This window comes from Aphelocoma coerulescens, chromosome 4A, assembly GCF_041296385.1.
Source record: "Aphelocoma coerulescens isolate FSJ_1873_10779 chromosome 4A, UR_Acoe_1.0, whole genome shotgun sequence".
In the NCBI taxonomy this organism is placed as follows: domain Eukaryota; kingdom Metazoa; phylum Chordata; class Aves; order Passeriformes; family Corvidae; genus Aphelocoma; species Aphelocoma coerulescens.
The window spans coordinates 6438196-6459874 of record NC_091018.1 but is presented as its reverse complement, the minus strand read 5'-3'; the positions used below and the strand labels follow the sequence as shown (position 1 = coordinate 6459874).

General features: G+C 56.0%; 1 protein-coding gene across 1 annotated transcript in view; it reads left to right on the top strand.

The window, feature by feature from the left end:
* Positions 1 to 7985: 7985 nt before the first annotated feature.
* STARD8 (StAR related lipid transfer domain containing 8) overlaps positions 7986 to 21679 on the top strand; it is a 48932-nt gene continuing 35238 nt past the window's right edge. Inside the window, exons 1-2 of the mRNA XM_069015111.1 lie at positions 7986 to 8052; positions 10346 to 10379. Coding sequence (XP_068871212.1) covers positions 8008 to 8052; positions 10346 to 10379 — 79 coding nt within the window. The 5' untranslated portion in view covers positions 7986 to 8007. The remainder of the gene's footprint in view (positions 8053 to 10345; positions 10380 to 21679) is intronic.

The following is a 21679-nucleotide window of genomic DNA, read 5'->3' as shown; positions in this document are numbered from 1 at the left end:
GGCATGTGGTCAGGCACAATGAAACAGATCTGGTGGGGCTGCTTGGGGCAGACCTGGGGAGAGCCCACAGTGCCCTGGACTGGGAGGAAGATGAGGTTAATGCCTTCTCTGTGTCTCCTGGGGAAGTGAAGACATGTCCTGGACAGCTGGTAGGTGTTTCACATGGTGTCTGTGGGTGCCTGTTCCCTGTGCCCCATTTCCCGCTCCCTCGAGGTGCCCAGGTGGTCCTGAGGTTGGGATGCTCTGGCAGACACGGATGCTTTTTCTTCTCTTTTACTCTAAACTCCTGCCTCAGGCTGGTGATATGCAGTTCAAATCCAGTGTGTTAGGTTGCCTTTGTGTCCTTTAGCAGTTGATCTTTCTACCCTGATGGGTTTCTACCCAAATAGGAACTGGAGTTCTATTCATCCTGGACAGGCAGAGCAGGGAGTGTGTTGGAGCTGAGGGCAGAATGTATCCCCCAAGGCCCTGCAGGAAGGACAAGTCACCCTGGCCAGGGGAATTGGCACTGGCTGTTTTCCTCTGTTTGGTCTGGGCATTGTGGGCTTTTCTCTCACCTCCTCCTGTGCCTGTGGACCTGCATACTCCTGGCTGGGCTCCCTCACTGCAGTGTCTGCACGCCTTGTGCAACCTGTTTGTCTGTCAGGTCCCAATGACATCTCTGTCCCCCCTTTGAGTCCCTGTGCTTACAAGAAACTCATGTGAACATAGTGGTCCTTGAGACCCTGGTCCTGGTTATTTTGGTTGCAGAGAGCTCCAGGCTCCAGAGCCCCTGGAGCAGAGGAGCTGTGGGGCCATTGTAGCAGCCCTGTACCCATGGCTGTTCTCCTGGTGCTTCCCCATCCCTACCTCTGTTCTCATGCTTCCCACAGCTGCTGCAAGGCAGGAGCCTGATAAGGTCATTGATATCTACGGGAGAAAGGCAGAGGGTGAATTTCAGAGCTCAGCAAGAACTGCTGGATTTCACTGGGACTGTGCTTTCTGGTTCTTTTCAAGCCTTTTTCTGGTGTTTTGTGTCACTGTCTCAGGATCATAAACAGAACATGCAATTATTTATCCTGGGCACTGATTTAAAACCTTCCTCTCCCCATAACTCACGCCTCCCTTAGCAAAACCCACGGGGCTGAGGTCTGGGCTGGAGCTGCTGCCTCTTCTTTCTCAGGGCTTTGGAATTCCTCCCAGCAGCAGGAACAGAAGCCCGAGACAGCCCAGCACAGGGTGTGGGGACAGCCCAGTCTGCACCGTGCCTACAGCCAGGATCTGTCCCCAGAAAACCTCTTCTACCTCTTGATTCCCTTTGGAGTGGAGAAGCACGTGGCTGCAGCTCAGCCCTGTGGCACAGTGCTGGGAGCAGGATCCCTCTCCAGGACAAGCCTGGCAGCCCCCGCGGCCGCGGGGGGGCGAAAAGAATTCGCTGTCACATAATGAGGCTTTGTGTGTGTGAGGGCTGGCATAAAGGGTTTTCTGAAGCTGCCTCAGAGCCTTTCCTGGCGTCCCCAAAGAAGGCTGGCAGTGGCGCGTGGCTCCCGTCCAGCCTGGAAATACCCTGGGGTGCGGTGTCCAGGGGCACGGGATGGGCACGGGATGGACACTTGGTGTCCCTGAGCATGGAACGTCTCTCCTTGTCCATGCCTGAAGGAAAGGACATCTTTGGGCAGTGGTTTTGACTGAACAGGTGCCAAGGGAAGATGTGCCCAGCGCTGGTTTGCTGTAAGTCCTGCTCTGCTGCTCCTGACAGGGGAGAGCACCGTGTCCCTGGCAGCCCCACTGCTGCTGCCTGCCCGTGCCCTGAGCCCCCTCAGCTTGTAGTGCTCTGCTCTCAGGGTGCCCACAAAACCAGCCTGGCTCTGGTGGGGTTTGACAGCAACCCCAGGCCCTGAGGGCAACTGGGGAGGGTCTCGTGGCCACTGGTCTCTTCACCGTGGTGGAGCCAGGCAGTGGGTCACGGTGGCAATCCTCTGGAGACCCCAGAGTGCTGGAGTGTGACAAACTGGGCACTGGTGGGCTTGCAGAAACCCTTTGCTCCTGCCACCTCCATGCTCCCACCTGCTCAGGGCTGCATGCTTAGAGCTATCAGGGGGTTTGATTGTTGGCACCCAGGAGCTGTCGAGTCCCCCATCCTGTGTCCCAGTCCTGATGCCATGTCCCCAGTTCTGCTGAGAAGCTGCACTGGACAGGGTTTGCCTCTGGATTTGGGTGTGGGAAACTTGGTACGTGAATGGCCCAACCCTCCATGAGTGAGAGGAGTCTGGTGTGGATTCATGCCAGGGATTCAGCTTGCAGACACCTGCCCTCGCAGGGAGCCAGCACTGCACCTGACAAGATTCCTCTGTCCTGGGAGTTAATCCCAACCCTTGTCCAGAATTAGAGCTGGGATCCTCCCTAGACAGCAGCTGTCACCAGAACTATGTGCAAAAATACCCAAGGAGCTCAGATGCAGTTTATTACACGGCATTTCGTTGTGCCAGAGGAGGAGGTGCCCCTGTTGCCTGTGGTTGTTTTTTAGCTGCTGAGTGTGCTGTCAGTGGCAGGTACCAGGGGGATGTGTGAGTGTGAGAGTGTGAGTACACACATGTGCTGCCAGCCCCGTGCCAGCCCCGGGTGTTTCACCAAGGGAGCCTCCCTGCTCCAGCTAATAATAAGCTGCTGCAATTCCTTGGGCTGCTCTGGTGCCTGCCTTGGGGGCAGGGGATTAATGTCCCAGGATTAATGTCCCAGCCAGGCTCCAGCAGCTCAGTGCTATTCCCAGGGGAAGGAAAAACTGCCTGGTGAGCATTCTGCTTATGTCCTCTTTTGTACTTAAAAATGCAGCCTGATTTATATTTGTTGTTCTCACAAAGGCATCTGGAAAAGAACTAGAGTGCAGTAGCAGCAGGTTTTTCCTAGAGTTCTGTCCTGCATGGGAGTCTCTGTAGATGCCCCCAGACAGTAACTCTTGGGTGCTTGAATACAAATGGATTTAAAATTGAGTGGGAATATGGCTCTCAAAAAACCCGTTTCCTTCTGTATCACTTGGGTCTATTTGTAATTTGCGTACATTGTCTATAGGATCTCAAAGATGTCACCATATCAGTTATGCTCTTTTAAGTGCATTTAAATAGTCCCATGCTGAGCACAGCCCCAGGTCCCTGTTGAACTCCCCAACCTTTCTGGCTCCGGGAATGGGGGCAGGAGCACCCCCCCGCTGGTGCAGCGGAAATTCACCAAAACTATCATGGGCTGGTTTTTTTCAGTGAAATTGGGAGGTTTTGCCAGTCTGTGAGGATTAGTCAGCTGCAAAGTTTGTTTGGCTTTTGTGTGTGTGCTAAATCAGTCGGTGTTTGTGAATTCTCTCACTGGTGTTTGCAAACTGGGGCATCCTGTGTGGGGAAATGCACAAACCCGTCTGTGCCAGGAACCCTTCTGGGGACAGGGAGTGCAGGGGGCTTACCTCAGCCCTGGCTGAGACCATGAGCCCTTGGGTTGTCTCTGGGAGTCCAGTGCACATCTGGGCTAAACAAAAGTGTCACTGGTGTTGGAGGGTGAAGCTTCAGCAAGACACAAGGGCCACCAGTGCTGGGAGTGGGGACATCCCATTGTGCTGCCTCGCGTGCTGAGGGTATGCCATGGGACTGGCCTGTGGGATGGGGGGATTGATCCCTTTGGCCCCAGAAGCCTCTCTGGGGTACTGCTCTGCTCACCTGAGCACTTCCTTCTGCCACAGGAGCTGCACATGGGGATTAAGTAATTGCCTGATTGTCCATCCCAGAGAGAAGCTTTCCTTCAGTGCTGGGGCTCTGGTGCAGCCTGTGGCTTGCGTGGCATCCCGACAGCCCCATGTGTCCTCCACCCTCGCAGGCAGCCTCCATGCCCAGCACATCCCACCTGTGAGCCATTGGAGACTGGAGCACGTCGGGATTATTTTAAATGAGGAGCTTTTTAATAGAGAAGCAGTGGTGGCAAGTGGGCAGGGGGCTCACTGGTGGCATGGGGCAGCTGTGGGGCTGCGGGGAGCTGGGGAATGTCTTCTGCTGCCCTTGGACATTCACATCTCTCAGCTGGTTTCTTGTGGTCTGGCCGTGGTGGTGCTTCTTTGGTGGCAGCAGAGATATTTGGCCTCTTGGGCTGGAGCTGAGCACCTAGGTCTGAGCTGGGGTGGCCCCGCAGTGGAGCCCCAGCCCTGGGGAGCTGTGGGGTTCCATGGATTCTGTGTGCTGGCCCTTCCTGGGCACAGCCTCGCAGCCCCTCGCTCGGGGGCACACGGGGGGGGGGGTTCAGCCCTGTCCTTGCCGTCTCTACGTCCCCACTGCTGCTCCCGGGGACTGCAGGTTCTGCGTGTTCTCCCCGCCCGTCCCTCTCTCACCGCCCTCGCGGTGTCACAGCCCCAGCACCGCCAGCACCCGCCCCGTGTCCGGCGTCGGGAGAAGAAAAGGGTCCCTGTTCCCGCTATGCTAATGGGGAAACGCCAGCTCGGCAGGAGCTGCGCCCTTCCCAGCGCCGGGAAATGCCTGTGCACAGCAGCAAGTGGAAAATCCCCGTGTGCCGCCGGCTCGGGGCTCGGCTGGCCGAGGGGAGCCCCCCGCTCACACCCCTGCGCGCACCCCGCGGCTCCAGGCCGGGAGCGCTGCCAGAGGGGGCTGCTGCGGCTGCGGGGACACAGCCTGGCCGCCACCAGCCTGAGCTGTCACTGATCCTGTGCAACAGCCGCGACAGCAATAGCTCATCAGTGCACAGAAATAGCTCCGGCCGTGGGGACATGGGATCCTCCAAGGAATGATCTGTTGTGAGAAGAGGCTGTACCTGTCCCCCAAAATACCGGCCCTGTCTCATAACTTTCGGAGAACGTGGGATGTGTGTGGCAGTGCTGGGGCTGGTTGGTGACATCCTGGTGTCCATCTCAGCTCCTGGCACTGTGGGCAGCAGTGGCAAGCTCTTAGCAAATGTATACAGGGTGAAGTTTTCCTTAGAATCAGCCTCTTAAAATTAACTCAAGTTTAAAATGGGTTTTCACATGGATCTGAGGAGGATAGTGATACACACACACACACACGTATTTATATATAGAATGAATGGAATTGCTTTTGCTTTTCCTGTAGCTTGTCTGTGGAATGGGTACATTAGGATTTTTGGGAAGAGCCAAATGCAGCAGTGAGGTCTGTGTCCCTGTGCCACTCAGCAGAAATACCCATTCGGCGTGCATGGCTCCTGCCACTTCCCCACGGATCCAGTCCCCAGGAGCTATTCCTGCCGAGGATAGTGTCCTGGCATGCTGAGGAAGGATCCAAGATGTAGCATTACTGGAATGCTTTTGGGATGACCGGGTAGGAAGAAGCTACACAAGTATGCAGAAACCGCTGTGGTTTGTCTCCCAGGCCTGGGAAGGAGACATCCTGCTTCTATTTGTGCTAGCTTGGCTCTTTTGGCTTTTGGAGAAAGTGGGAGAAGGACCCGATGCCACTGGAGCGAGCAGGGGCAATTCTCTGGGTCCTGGCAGGGTTATGGCTGAAGCAGCAGGGCTGCTCCCCTATCTGCAAGGGCTTGCCTGGTTTGTGGCAGGACAGAGCCACCTCCCCCAGCCTGTCCTGAGGGCCTGGTGTATGGATGGCCAGATGGACGGATGGACAGACGGACTCACAGATGGATGGTTGGTCGGATGTCTTTCTGCCTTCCAGTGTGCTGCCTGTGCCAGCTGAAGCAGGCAGGTGCCTGTCCTGCTTCAGAGCAACACATGGTGCTGAAGAGTGAGCCCCTGATGGGAAGAGGAGTCCAGTGCCACCAAACCTGGCAGTGCCACCCCCTCTGAAGGGGCAGTCCCTCCTGTGAGAGCTGCCTTCAGCCCCAGCCCAGGCCCAGATGTCCCAGAGCCTGTAGAAGCATTGAAGAGTCTCCTTGCACTGCCCAGAATGACAATGGCAGAGCCTTTCACAGGACCCTGTGCTGGCAGTGCCCTTCTGTGTCCTGGCCACAGTGTTGATCCCCTGGCAGCCTCAGCCCTATGATGGCAGTGCCCAGTGAGCTGAATGGGGGATGTCTGGCAGTGGGCAGTGCCCCAGATGCCATCAACCCTGCAGGGGACTATTTGCAAGTCCTCGGGGTAAGAAGTGCAGCCCTTGAGGCAGTAGTGGGTGAGTTACAGAGGGTGGGCAGCTGTCAAGCAGCAGCATTGGGCTTTAAATCCTTCAGGGAAAATCCTTGCTAAGAGAGGTGACCCTGGTGTGCCCATAGAGGTGAGACTGTCTTCCCAGCCCTGGGTTTTTAAAGGAGGAGAAAAGGGATGTACAAAGCTTGTGCTGTGCCTTGGTGTCCCCAGCCCTGCTGCACTGGCAGGGGACAGGGTGAGGAGCTGCAGCTGGTGCCAAGGCCGGGAGCGGTGCCAAAGCCTGCTGAGAAATGAGCGAGGGGGAGATGGAAGGAGGCAGCTGGAGCCGGCGCCGGGACTGATGCTGCCTGTGAGCTGCTGCTGAGGCCATGGCGGGGCTGTGCCGGGCCATGGTACAGCTGTGCTGGTGCAACCAGGGCAGTGCTGCCAGTCCAGGGCTCTGGGTGCTGGTCAGGTCTGCTGGATGCTGCAGTGTTGGCAGTGCCTCAGGCCATCCTCTCCAGGCAGGTGCATCTGCTTCAGCTCCACTGCGCCATGGCCTTCTGTGCTTTTGTCCTTGCCTTATCCCCCTTATCCTTATGCTTTGGGGCCCCAGCACCCTGTCCAGGCCCGCCCTGCCTGACACGTGGCACTGGGCACAGCTGCCACAGGCACCAGCTGCTGGGGGTTGGGTACAGACGTGTCACATCCCAAACAGAGCCATTGTGCTCTGGCTCATGTTCCCGCAAGCAGGTCCTGTCAGAGTGGAGCTGACACCAGCCCGAGATGGGCGGTGCGCAGGGGTGATGCCACTGGAGAGCCTGATGCCAGTCCAGGGTGGGTGACAGCCACTGAAGATCCTGTGGGAGCAGGGCTGAGCCCAGGCATCGCTGTGGATCTGCTTGCCCTTGCTCCTTCCGAACTGCTGACACAAATCACCAATTTGTGGGGTGTCCTTATGTGCCTGCAAGAAGAATCCTGGCCCAGGGGGCTGTGAGTGGGGGGCTGGCACAAATGTTTGTGAAGTGACCTTTTATTGTGGTGCTTGTGAACGAATGACGTTTGCAGAAGGCAGATAAGGAGCTGTGAACAGCTGGAGTGAAGGGCTCAGCCATGTTTGATGGCTGGGGGGATTCCCCTGTGATGTTCTCCCCGCTGGGGTCCCACCAGCAGGCTGGCCCTGGTTGCCCCTGCTCTGTGATGAGGGTGCTTGTGGTGAGCCTGGGTGCCCCTGTGTCCGTGGTGAGACCAGCAGCACCTGAGCACCCAGGGATGGCATCGTGGCTGGGTACACCTTGTGCCTCGCAGAGGAGAGCACCGGGAGCTGCCAGTCAGCTTGTGCAGGACCGGAGTGAGAATCTGAACCGTCCAGGGTTTGGGTTTCTAACGCCCTATGCGTGCCTTTGACAGCCAAACTCCCCCTTCTCCTGCTCTGGAGTGTCGGCCGCCCCTCGCCCCTTCCCACTGCCTGGGAATGGGAGCAGCTCGGTGGGTTCCAGGCAGGAAGGAAAGCCTGGAGCTGTTTAAAACTCGCAATCTTCAGGGAATTTCAATCGCGTCCAAGCCCGTTCCCAACCAACTGAGTAGCGGTGCAGGGTTTGAATGCTGGCCCGCCTCCGCGGCTGCCTGCTGCTCCTCCCTCCGCCCGCCGCTCTGCCGGCACCGGGGCTCTGCCGGCACCGGGGCTCTGCCGGCACCGGGGCTCTGCCGGCACCGGGGCTCTGCCGGCACCGGGGCTCTGCCGGCATCGGGCTCTGCCGGCACCGGGGCTCTGCCGGCACCGGGGCTCTGCCGGCACCGGGGCTCTGCCGGCATCGGGCTCTGCCGGCACCGGGCTCTGCCCGGCTCCGCTGCCGCAGCGCTGCCATGGGGGTGCCGGGGGGGGCTCTCCCCGCGGCCGGGGGCAGCGCCGCGCTCTAGGGGGGTCTGCCGGGCCCCCGCCGCACATCATGCCATTGCTGGATTTCTTCTGGGCTTGCTTCAAAAGAGCCAAGGTAAGGGAGCGCTGTGCCACGGTGTCCGTCCCTGACACCCTCCGGTTTCAGGAGAAGCCTCTGGAAGGGGCGCTGGGGAAGCGTCCCCGGCGGGGCTCAGCTCGCTCACGGTGTCGACGTCTGCTCTGGGGGTGTCGTGCCCGTGCCCGACGGGCATGTGAGAGCTTTTAATTTTGGCTGGGCCATGTGTGGGTGCGCTGGTCCCTGTGCCCTAAGCTCGCCCGCTGCCCTTTACTGGGTCACCGTGTCCCGGCACGGGCAGCCCTGGGCGGGCAGGCTGCTGTGCCCGGTGAGCGCGGCGCTGGGCTCTGTGTGTGTGTGTGCACCCTCAGCCCCCCGAGGTGGTCAGCACATGCCAAAAGGGTCCTGCCGTGCCTGCTTGTGTGGTGTGGCAAGGCTGGGACACCCTTCCAAACCCAGAGGCTCAGGTCACCCCTGGCGTGGCTGTGGGACCACAGCCGACCTGGAGGGTCAGGGCAGCTGTGAGCAGGATGACAAAGGAGCACCAAGGCCAAGGGCCCCCCAGTTTTTCATTTCCTGCAGCAGCAGTTCTCATGGCGTGGCATCTGAGGTTTTTCATTAGGGTTTAATTCTTCATCTGTCACCTTAATAAGGAGTGACTCTCTCTGCCTGCTCCTGATCAGTGTTGGTTTATTGTGTCCCAGCCTATGCAGTGTGGTGGGAGGTGAGCTAGGGAGATTGTGAAGGTATGGTTAGTGTGGATTTTGGGAGTTTCAGATTGGGAAAAGTGGTAAAATCCCTTTACAGGCAGTGCTGTACACCGGGCTTTGCTGGGTGAGTGGATCTGCTGCAGTGAAATGGATGTGGAATGCACACTGTCCCCCGGGCTTTCAGTGCAATGCTTAAAATAGTTGAGTCTAAAAATGACATTTGTGAAATTCATTGGTAATATTAGTGGCTGTCTTGTCCCTGCTGTCTCGTCCCCGCTGTCTCTGGAGAGCTTAGCTGTACTCATTAACCCTGCTCACCCCTGCGTGCTGCGTGTTGGCATCGCCATCGTACTGGTGGTGGCACAGAGATGGACACTGGGTCCTGCATTGCCATTGCATTGCAGAGCTGCAGCTTGGGATGGCTCCAGCCTGGCCAGCATGGGGCTCTGGTGCCCGCGGGTTTCAGCCTCCTTGGAAGCACCTGGCAGACCACTGGTTTCAGCTCATCTCTTTGGCCCCAAAATGGGGTCTGGGGGCCCAGCTGGCCAGGGCACCACCCTCCTGGTTGCCTTCAGTGGACACCAGTGGCCTGCTGTGCAGCTGAGTCTTCTGCTTCAGCCTGGCCTCGCTCTCCTCCCCATGCCAGTGTTGCTCAGCTGCTCACCACGAACAGGCGAGGAATTCTCGCCTTCCTCGCTGAGGAATTTCTTGAAGAGGGAGAAACGTGCTGGGCTCTGTCTGTGGGATTAAAGCTTTCCAGATTAAATGAGGTGCATCTGTGGCTGGTGGAAGATTCTGTGGGAAAAGGAAGGTGTGGGAACAGATTGGGCAATGCCAGAGGATCCAGAGGAGCCGGGTGACCTCCCCTGTGGACATGGGCACGCTGTGAGGTGGCAGTGATGACTGCAGCCCTGGTGGTGGCACCCCTCGAGCAGGCGGTGCTGTGGGAAGCACAGCAGCGGGGACATGGTTAAGCCTGTCTTCCCTGGGTCAGCCTCAGCCCTGCTGCCCCGGCAGGAAGAGGGGTCCCGGGGGTCCGTGGGAAAGTCCGGCTCAGCAGTGCGGCGCATTCCTGCAGTGATCCTTCCGGCACCCCTGGCCCCTTCGTGGGGCTGCAGCGCTGGAGGGGCTCATCAGCACCCAGAGAGAGACTGGGGAGCATCCTGGGCTCTGTGCTCACCTCAGGACCGGGAATGGGGACCTTCTGCTGCTCCTCCACCTCTGCAAATTGCTGCTGTGTCCCAAGTGCTGCCAATGCTCTGCTGCTGTGAATCCCATTTCTCGTGGCTTCCCTTGGCAGCCGGGGTGGAGGGTGCGTGCTGGGCACACTGTGTTTGCCCAGTGCTCAGGGCCCTTGGGACTGGTGATGGTGTTTTCAAACCAGTGGGGCTGATGCCCCTGGGAGAAGCCTTTGCCAGGGCCCTGCTTGTCCTGTGGCTGGAGCAGCATTGCTGGTCCCAGCTCCAGACCAGCACTGCTGGTCTCAGGTCACCTCTGGACAGAGGAGAGGCTGGAGCGGGGACCAAGCACAGATGTAAGGGGTAGCATTCCACAAATGTGAGAATCAAAATGATTTTTTAAATTATTTCTTTTCTTTTTTTTTTCTTTGTTTCTTTTCACAGAAATTCACGTTGCTAGAAGATAAAAAAGATGCAGGTAAGCTGCAGCAATAATTTTTTGGGCCAAAGTGCCCTTGCTGTGGGGTGGGCAGGGGTAATGGGAAGAGGAATGTCCCCTTGCTGGTTTCTTCTGCCAGCAGTGGGATTTTCCCCCAGAACTGTTATTTTCAAGGGGATATATTTGCAAAGGGGCCTTGGTTCATTTGCAGTTTGTATTGTCTTTGTGGTGAACTCAGCAGATAATCTCATGGGGAGCTCGAGAGCCTTGGCACTGCAGTGCCATGGGCAGGAAGGTCACCCCTGGCTTGGAGCCCCTCGGCTTTGTGTGACTGGAGTGTCTCACCTGTGATTGTGGGAGGGAGGGACTCACAGTGCAGCTCCAGGCTGATCCATGGGGATTGTGCACGGCTGCTGCTGCCCTGATCAAACCTCTGCCAAGGTGGGGGCAGAGGCTGGGGGTTGGGGCTGCTCTGCCGTGAGGGGTTCGTGGGTGCTGGGGAGGCTGGTGGTGGTCTGTGAGAGCAGGAGGAGGAGGGGGAGGGTGTGTGTGCCAGCAGGGCCAGGAACCAGGGATGGGGACAGGGCTGTTGCAGGGGGGTAGAGGTCCCACCTTCATCATCCTACTGGTCAGTGCCCTGGGGGTCTTTGTGCATGACACCCCCAGAGTCAAACCTGTCCTGTCCTACTGTGCTAGTTTGAAAACAAACCAGTGAGAGGCACCAAGTCAGAATAACAATTTAATGGAAATTAAAGAAAAGGAAAAGAAAGTAAAAGAAAACACTGACAGAGTCAAGATACAACCTGAGTCCCTGTTAGGCAGGGTAGTGGTAGCAGTCTGGTGGAATGGTGGCTGCAATCCTCTGAAGTGGTGATCCTGTAGTAGAAGGGGTCTGCTCTTCCTCAGAAAATCCAGCGGTGGCTGTGTAGCTCCTGTCCTCTGGAAATCCAGTGGAGTCCCTTTGATGCTCAGAGTCCCAGTTATATCCATGATGGGATGCTTGGTTCCTCCCTCTGGGTGGAGCATCTCACAATGGGGTAATGAGTCATGAGGCCAGGTGTTGATTAGGCTCGTTAACAGAAGATAGTCCAGAGGGAGTTATCTCTGAGTCATGCAGCAGGACAATGATGGGCCATTAACAGAAAGATAGTCTGGGGGGAGGAGGCAAGGAGACACTGCCCCACCTGATTTCAACAGCTCATGAGGATGGTAATAGAATACACCTCAACCCAGGACATTATCCACCCCTTATTCTATTACCATCTACATCATCCCAAATCAATACCTTCTTAAACTCTAAATACACATACATATATATATATATATATACAATGAAACCCTACACACCGTTCTCACCTAAGATTAGGTCTCCCTGTGGTACACAACGGGTTTCCCCATCTTTTTGCATTACCCACCAAGTGCAACCAGGTCCTTGAGCAAAGACAATCCCACGGATGGGTTTGCCTTTGCCTGAGGTAGGATTAATCCAAACAGTCTTTCCTAAAATACCTCTCAGGTGTACCACAGGGACTCTATCTCCATCCACTGTGTGCAAGGGTTCGGACTCGGCAGGACCAGCTCGATTGATGGACCCTCGGGTATTGACCATCCAGGTAGCCTTCGCTAAGTTCGCTTCCCAATTTTTGAAGGTTCCCCCACCAAGTGCCTTTAGGGTGGTTTTAAGTAGTCCATTGCAGCGTTCAACTTTTCCGGCAGCTGGTGCATGATAAGGAATATGATATATCCATTCGATACCGTGTTCTCTGGCCCAGGTGTTGATGAGGCTGTTCTTAAAATGAGTCCCGTTGTCTGACTCGATCCTGTCGGGGGTGCCATGTCTCCACAGGACTTGCTTTTCCAGGCCCAAGATGGTGTTCCGGGCTGTAGCATGAGGCACAGGGTAGGTCTCCAGCCATCCAGTGGTTGCTTCAACCATGGTCAACACGTAGCGCTTGCCTTGGCGAGTTTGGGGAAGGGTGATGTAATCAACTTGCCAGGCTTCCCCATACCTGTACTTTGACCATCGTCCGCCGTACCACAGAGGCTTCACCCGCTTGGCCTGTTTGATTGCAGCACAGGTCTCACAGCTGTGGATGACCTGTGAGATGCTGTCCATGGTAAGGTCCACCCCTCGGTCACGGGCCCATTGGTATGTTGCATCTCTCCCCTGGTGACCAGAGGCATCATGGGCCCAACGAGCTAGGAATAGTTCTCCCTTGTGCTGCCAGTCCAGATCCACCTGTGATACTTTCACCTTGGCAGCTCGGTCCACCTGCTCGTTGTTGCGATGTTCTTCATTAGCCCGACTCTTGGGTACGTGCGCATCCACGTGTCGAACCTTCACGGTCAGCTTCTCTACTCGGGCGGCGATGTCCTGCCAAATCTCAGCGGCCCAGATGGGTTTCCCTCTGCGCTGCCAGTTGGCTTTTCTCCAGCGAACCAGCCATCCCCACAGAGCATTAGCTACCATCCACGAGTCGGTGTAGAGATAGAGCCTCGGCCACTTCTCTCGTTCAGCAATATCCAAAGCCAGCTGGACGGCTTTAAGCTCTGCAACCTGACTCGATCCACCTTGTCCCTCGGTAGCTTGTGCAACTTGCCGTGTGGGGCTCCATACTGCAGCTTTCCACTTCCTGTTAGTGCCTACAATTCGGCAGGAACCATCAGTGAAGAGGGCATAACGTCTTTCAGTCTCCGGTAGCTCATTATATGGTGGGGCTTCCTCAGCACGAGTCACTTGCTCTTCCTCTTCTTCAGAAGATAATCCAAAAGTCTCACCTTCAGGCCAGTTTGTTATAATTTCCAGAATCCCAGGGCGATTCGGGTTTCCAATACGGGCACGCTGTGTGATGAGAGCAATCCATTTGCTCCATGTGGTGTCGGTGGCATGATGCGTGGCAGGAACCTTTCCCTTGAACATCCACCCCAGCACTGGTAGTCGGGGTGCCAGGAGGAGTTGTGCCTCTGTGCCGATTACCTCTGAGGCAGCTTGGACTCCTTCATAGGCGGCCAAGATTTCCTTCTCTGTGGGAGTGTAGTTAGCTTCAGATCCTCTGTAGCTTCGGCTCCAGAATCCCAGTGGTCGGCCCCGAGTCTCACCAGGCACCTTCTGCCAGAGGCTCCAGGACAGACCATGGCTCCCGGCTGCAGAGTAGAGCACGTTCTTCACCTCTGGTCCTGTCCTGACTGGGCCAAGGGCTACCGCATGAGCGATTTCCTGTTTGATCTGGGTGAAGGCTTGCTGCTGTTCAGGGCCCCAGTGGAAATCGTTCTTCTTGCGGGTAACCAGGTAGAGAGGGCTCACAATCTGGCTGTACTCAGGAATGTGCATTCTCCAAAAACCTATGGCGCCTAGGAAAGCTTGTGTTTCCTTCTTGCTGGTCGGTGGAGACATCGCAGTGATCTTGTTGACAACCTCGGTGGGAATCTGACGTCGTCCATCTTGCCACTTTACTCCCAGGAACTGGATCTCTTGGGCAGGTCCCTTGACTTTGCTCCTTTTGATGGCAAAGCCAGCTTCCAGGAGAATCTGGATGATTTTCTCTCCTTTCTCAAATACTTCCTTTGCTGTGTTTCCCCACACGATGATGTCGTCGATGTATTGCAGATGTTCTGGGGCCTCACCCTTTTCCAGTGCAGTCTGGATCAGTCCATGGCAAATGGTGGGACTGTGCTTCCACCCCTGGGGCAGTCGGTTCCAGGTGTATTGCACACCCCTCCAAGTGAAAGCAAACTGGGGCCTGCATTCTGCTGCCAAAGGAATGGAGAAGAAGGCATTGGCAATGTCAATAGTGGAGTACCACTTCGCTGCTTTGGACTCCAGCTCGTACTGAAGTTCCAACATGTCCGGCACAGCAGCGCTCAATGGTGGTGTGACTTCATTCAGGCCACGGTAATCCACTGTCAGTCTCCATTCCCCGTTGGACTTACGCACTGGCCATATAGGGCTGTTGAAGGGTGAATGGGCCTTGCTGACCACCCCTTGGCTCTCCAGTTTACGAATCATCTCATGGACGGGAACCACAGAGTCTCTGTCTGTGCGGTATTGCCGACGGTGTACTGTTGCTGTGGCGATTGGTACCTGTTGTTCTTCAACTCTTAGCAGTCCCACGGCAGACGGGTCATCTGAGAGGCCAGGCAATGTACTCAGTTGTCTGATATCTTCTGTCTCCACAGCAGCTATCCCAAAAGCCCAACGATGTCCTTTTGGGTCCTTGAAATATCCATTTCTGAGATAGTCTATGCCGAGAATGCACGGGGCCTCCGGGCCAGTCACGATGGGGTGTTTCTGCCACTCATTCCCAGTTAAACTCACTTCAGCTTCCAGTACAGTCAGCTGCTGGGATCCTCCTGTCACCCCACAAATGGAAATGGGTTCTGCTCCCACATACCTTGATGGCATCAGAGTACATTGAGCGCCTGTGTCAACCAAAGCCGTGTATTTTTGTGGGTCAGCTGTGCCAGGCCATCGGACCCACACAGTCCAAAAGACCCGATTATCCCTTTCCTCTACCTGGCTAGAGGCAGGGCCCCTCTATTCCTGGTTCTGGTGCATGTTGCTCCCTTCCGGTGAGTATGTTCCTGAGGTCCCTTCAAGAGGATCAGTCATACTATCATTCTGGTATCGTCTGGAGTTCTGTGTGCGAGAGACCGGAGCAATGTTGACTCTAGATGCGCTTCTTGTGGTATTTGTCCCTCTCTTTAGTTCACGTACCCTGGCTGCTAAGGAGGAGGTGGGTTTTCCATGCCACTTACTCATGTCTTCTCCATGTTCCTGAAGGAAAAACCAGAGATTACCTCGTGGGGTGTATCCTCTCTCCCTGGTTGGGGGACGCCGGCTCCTAATGGCAGAGACTCTTGTTGGTTCTGGCGAGATCTGGTAAATCTCTTCCTTAAGTTCCTTTTTCAATTTCTGATGGCCTTCTTCAATCAAACTCCGGACTTGCTCAGCCAAAAGACTTGTTTCCACGGATGAGACATGGGTGCGAAACGGGGCTGTGACGGTGTCCTCGTAAATCCTCAGTTTGTTCACCAGGACGCCCACCCTGTCCTCGCCTTCCCTCCATTGCAGCGTTGCCAGGTAACGGGAGTATATCTCTGGTCCAAGGCGTGCGAACCTCAACCACATCTGTGACGTGCACTGGACACCATCTGGGCTCTTAGGAAATCTTTCGTCTTCTGAGAAAATGATCTCCAGCACAGCCAATTCCCTCAGGCACCGGATACCTTGTTCCATTGTGCTCCATTTTCCTTGGTGCACCTGGAGGTCTTCTTTACAAAGGTACCTGTCCCTGACACTTGTAAGCAGTCGCCGCCAGAGGCTGAGAGTTTCTTGGGTTCTCCCGATCCCCTGGTCAATGACCACATCCCGGGACAGAGATCCCAGCTGCCTCGCCTCACTTCCGTCCAGAATGGTGTCATTGGCTGCAGCGTCCCAAATGCGGAGCAGCCAGGTCAGGATGGACTCGTTCGTCTGGCGCGTGAATTCCCTCCGCAGGTCACGCAGCTCACCCAGGGATAGTGACCGAGTGATGATCTCCGGCTCTGCCTCTTCTGCTGGGTGCGAAGGTCCTGCTGCATCCTCGTCAGTCACTATGCGGACTGACTTGCTTTTTGATTTCTTCTTCTGAACGGGGGCAACTGCAATCGGTTTAGGCTGTTCTGGTTCAGTGACAGTTTGTGTGGAGATGCTTACAGCTCCTTTGGTTTTTTCCTTCTCTGTGTCAGTCTGGATGGACATGGACGCTGTGGTCTTGTGTCTGGGTTCTTTCTCCTCTGTGTCAGTCTGGATGGACATGGACGCTGTGGTCTTGGGTCTGGGTTCTTTCTCCTCTGTGTCAGTCTGCGTGGACATGGACGCTGTGGTCTTGGGTCTGGGTTCTTTCTCCTCTGTGTCAGTCTGCGTGGACATGGACGCTGTGGTCTTGGGTCTGGGTTCTTTCTCCTCTGTGTCAGTCTGCGTGGACATGGACGCTGTGGTCTTGGGTCTGGGTTCTTTCTCCTCTGTGACAGTCTGCGTGGACATGGACGCTGTGGTCTTGGGTCTGGGTTCTTTCTCCTCTGTGACAGTCTGAGTAGAGATGGATGCTGTCACTTTGCTTTTGGTTCCTTTCTTCTTTGCGACAATCGGTGTAGACATTGTGCTTCTTGCTTGGCTCCTTTTTTTCCTCTCATCCTGAGGATGCTGTGCCATAGCTCTGATCCTAAGCATAGTGTACACAGTGCAGGTCATGGAGAAAAAAGAGAAAAGAACTGCCAAAAAGATTATGCCATCCTTAACATCCACAGGGAACTCAATATTTTCAAAAACTGCTGTGTCCGGTCTGAAAGGCTGGAAAAAAACATTCTTTAATCCTCCCCCCAGGGGCTGAGTATGATTGTTGAGGCCCCAGATGTAGCAGCCTAAAGTAGGACAGGCAGACAAAGTTGAGTATATATTCCGAATTATGTTCATTGTCTCGGAGGTTATCATGCAGTAGGCATAATACACTAATAAAGCAAATTTTATACCATACCCTGGTCTACACAGGAGCATTACAATCGGCAGATAGGTCCCCATGTGCGGAAAAATATAGAGAGCTAGGTACAAGACCCATGTAAGCATGTTGAGCACCATAGTGAGTAGATGGCTTCTACAATACAAAATTGTAATTCTGACTTTTCTCAGCAGCCTAGCCCCACGTTGGGCGCCAAATTATGTGCTAGTTTGAAAACAAACCAGTGAGAGGCACCAAGTCAGAATAACAATTTAATGGAAATTAAAGAAAAGGAAAAGAAAGTAAAAGAAAACACTGACAGAGTCAAGATACAACCTGAGTCCCTGTTAGGCAGGGTAGTGGTAGCAGTCTGGTGGAATGGTGGCTGCAATCCTCTGAAGTGGTGATCCTGTAGTAGAAGGGGTCTGCTCTTCCTCAGAAAATCCAGCGGTGGCTGTGTAGCTCCTGTCCTCTGGAAATCCAGTGGAGTCCCTTTGATGCTCAGAGTCCCAGTTATATCCATGATGGGATGCTTGGTTCCTCCCTCTGGGTGGAGCATCTCACAATGGGGTAATGAGTCATGAGGCCAGGTGTTGATTAGGCTCGTTAACAGAAGATAGTCCAGAGGGAGTTATCTCTGAGTCATGCAGCAGGACAATGATGGGCCATTAACAGAAAGATAGTCTGGGGGGAGGAGGCAAGGAGACACTGCCCCACCTGATTTCAACAGCTCATGAGGATGGTAATAGAATACACCTCAACCCAGGACACCTACACAGGGTGGCCCATGGCCATTGGCTCTGGTGGCCCTGGAAGTAGAGGGACCTGGAGCCGGGGTGGCTCCACTGCTTTGGGCGCAGGGCTTAGGACAGGCCCTGTGGGTGGTGGCTCCAGTGTTGGAGGTGGGGGGAGTGGGGTTGCCCGCACTGCTGGCTGGAGCCCTGGCGCCATGAAAAGGGAAACCCACTGTGCAGGGAGCCCATGGGATGTGCCTGGGCATCTCCAGGCATTTCCCTGCCTGAAGGGTGATGCACTGAGGGCCTCTTGTTTTCCTGCATGTAAGGGTGAGGTGAGCTCTGAGTCTGGCCAGCGAGAGCCCAGAGCACAGGAGAGCTCTGAGTAACAAAAGGTGCTTTGTGAGAGAGCCCCAGAGGTATCTTGGGTGGTCTCTGGCCCTTGAACAGGAGAGATTAAGAACATAAATGTCAAGAGCTTGTTAAAAAGAGTTAAAGAGCCCTGTGGAAGGGAAGGGGCATGGAAGACTCCTATGGATCACACTGTGACTGGGATTTTGGGGCAAAGAATGTTTATAGGTGCTCTCCCCTTGGTCATAACTGCCTATAGAATCCAGGTCTCTTCTGGTGAGGGCTCAATGACACTCACATGACCCCAGCTGACACTTGCCTGTCACATGTCCTTGTCCCAGCTCTGGCCGCTGGAGGGATGCTGGGTGACCAGGGGCTCTGGGGGCAGGAGGAGCAGGAGCCTCATGTCCCAAGCAGGAGCCTCATGTCCTGAGCAGCTGCACAGTTTCTCACTGTGGGATTTGTCACCTGTGACTCGATGTGATGATGGGGCCATAGTGGCTCCTGGTGTCACTGTGACCTGCAGCAGCGTGGTGCCTGGGGTAGGCTGGAGTTCTGCCTTTCCCGTGGATTACACTGGACAGGGAGCAAGCCTGCAGGGGGGTTGTGCCCTCCACTGGGAAGGGGCCAGGGCAGGTGCCTGCTGTCCTCTTCACTCATTGTCCCCAGACGGTGCTCAGACAATGGGGGCATTCAGGCCATGGGCTTGGGGACACCATTCCCTTCCCTTATGATGATTTTCAGTCTCTTTGGATGGGTGGCATGAGGACCTTGGCTCCTGACACAGTGGCATGAGGCAGGGTGGAGTTGGTTCTGGTTTATCCCAGTAGCTCTTGGCAAAGTGTCTCTTCCACCAATTCCCGGAGCTTGCCTCTGATTTTCCCCCTCCAGCACTGCTGCTTTCCCAGCACACCTGGCAAGCTCCCTGAGCTGCTTTCCAGGCATGGGCAGACCCATTCCCAGCCCCCTGTTTGGAACCATGGTTGTGCTGCCACATTCCCTTCCCTGAACACTGGCTGGATGAGGTCACTGTGGCTTCCCGCTGGCATTAAAGTACCTCGGTATGCCATGGCAGCTCCTGCAGCAGTGATGGTGGAAAACAACTTGGATTTCATCTGCCTTCTTGGAGGTGATGTTTCAGCTGCGGAGCACCTGTGTCCCCACTCTCATTCCCGCTGCCCTGCAGCAAGACCTGCCCTGGCCCACCCTGCAGTCCCCTTGGGCAGCACCTTTGTCTGGGTGGGACACAGAGCCCCTGCACAGCCCCAAACCTAACCACTGGGACAGTCCCAGCTGGGTCAGGTTTGCATGGATTTCCTAACCCTCTGCTTCCTCTCCAGCATTCACTTCCTGTGTATTGTTCTGGACTGAGCAGAAAGGAAAAGCTTGAAGAAAGAAAAGGCGCACAGCCTGGCCATGCACCTGAAAACTGCATCCTCAGAATAAATTCCTACCAACGGCAGCACCAGGCCCCTCCAGAAGGGATTGGGAGGTGCTCTGCCCGTGTCACGGAGCAGTGGGTCCTCTTGCTGCTAAAGGACAGGGACAGACTTGGTGGCTCCTGCCAGCACAGCCACACAGTGGTGACATTGCAGCGTTTCAGGGTGGGCTGCTGCGGCTGCATGTGGTGAACTAAAAGGGCAAAGCAGCACGAGGGACTCGGCTGAACTTTTGCCCCTGCATGAAATAATAAGGTTGTATTTACCCAGCATCTGGATTACTGAAAATAACCTGCTAAATTTAGCTGTTGTTGATGTGTTGTCACAGCTGAGCTGTTCTTCTCTCCTCACACAAAAATCTCCTGCACTGACTTGGTGGGTTTGTGGCCTGAGCCTGAGGACCCCGTTCCTCACCTGACCTGAGCCCATGCGTGTGGTTCCCTGGGTTTTGGGGGAGAAACAGAGACTGGGATCTGGTTTTGTCATTGTCTGAATACATTGGAAGGGAGAGGGGCCAGGGGCTGGTAGGGGCTGTACTGGGATCTGTGGGTGTGCAGGGACCAGTGCTGCTGCCCTCGGCACCGGAGCCCTGCTCTGGCATCAGAGCCAGGGAGACCAGAGGGGACCCATGGAGTTAGTGGGATGCCAGATGTGGCAGCAGGGACCCATTATGGGCACTTCTGGAACTCATTGAGGAACTGCTGCTCTTACATGGTGGAAAAGGCAGTCATGGGGTTGGGTGTGGGTCGGAGAGGTGGGAAGCAGAAAAGCTGAACCGAATGTGATTATTTGTGCTTTTGGTGGGACATGTGATGAGGGGATTCTGTGCTGCTCCTTCCTCTTCCTCTTCCCTGCCCTCCTGGGTTCAAGCTTGGCTGGTGAATCACCAGTTCTCGTCCTTGTGCCCCTCTGCCTGTAAAACTTCTCTAGCTCTGGCCCCCTGATGACTGCTGCAATGACAGAGCCCCCTCCCCCAGCTCAGCTCCTTCCTTCTGGGTTTTAATTCCAGGGCTGGAAGTCTTCCCATTTCCTGTAGCTAACAAAATACAGATTCCCCCCTCTGGACAGCAGGATCCGCTCTCAGGTTGGGGGATTTTCTTTGAAGGCCAGAAAGGAAGAGCCTGGGTTAGAGAGAAGGGTTTTCTGTGTTGGTGAGCTGCAGAGCACGTGGGAAGTGCAGGGAATGAGCTGGGAAAAGGCCCCTTTAGCCACCTCGTCCCCTGAGTGTCGCCAGGTTTTTCCCATGGCAGCAAGGAGCAATTGAGACTGACTGGAAAGTAACTGCAGGCAGGAAAGTACATTTCTATCTGCATCCTCGGGTGGTTTGCATGAGACTGAAAGGATCAAGAGAGAAATTCCGAGTGTGGTCATTTCCCTGAAATAATGATGAGAAAATACACTTAAAACTGGCAGAAAGGTTTGGCTGGGCAATGTTTTTTCTTTGGTCAGAACTCTGACATGCAAATTGCCTTAACATGCACAGGAAGGTAATGTTTTTTGTGCCTGAAATAGCCCTTCTGTCCTTCTGGGCAGAAGCTGGTGCAAAGGGAGCAGGCCTGAGGCTGTGTGATGCTCACAGGAGTTTGTTTTCAAGGCCTGAGAGGTCAGATGGGGAAAAAGCAGTGTGAGGTGTTGGCAGGCCAGTCTGATCACGTTAATTCCTTCTCCTCTTAATGAAGAGCCCCTGCATCGTGCCCGGCGCGTCCGCAGGGCTTTGAACACCCGCCCGCCCCCAGGAGCGGAGGCGGGTGCGAGCGCGCCCAGGCGCGGGGTAGCACCGGAGCGGGGGTGACTCAGTTTTGGGAGGATGCAGGTGGAACACGTGGCTCAGCATCACCTTCACCTGGGCCCCTGGTGATGCCCGACCCCGGGGGAAGGGGCTGAGCGGGGTCCCAGGCAGCGCGTCCCGGGGATGCTGCGGGACCCGGCGGGGGGGGGGGGAGCGGAGCCGCCGGGAAGGAGCGTCCCCTAGGGCGAGCGGCTTCCTCGGTCGGAGGCGCGGCCGGGGAGGCTCCGCGGGGGGTGCGGGCAACGGGCGGAAGGGGAGCGGGCGTTCCCCGGGAGCGGCCCCGGTCCCGTGCCGCATCCCGGCGTGGGAGGAGCCGCCGCTCTCGCCCGTCCCGCCGGAGCGCAGCGATGGGTCGCCGGGCCGGGGCCGGGGTCGCGGCTCCGCGCCGGGGCCCCGGGCGCTCCCTGGGGCTGAGGCTCCGCCGCGCCGCGGCCGCGGCCCCGTGCGGGGGGGGACGGCGCGGGCGGGCAGGTGAGTGCGGGGCCCGGGGCTGCGGGGGCGAGCCCGGTGCGGGGCAGCGCCGAGAGCGGGGACGTCGCGTTTGCTGCAC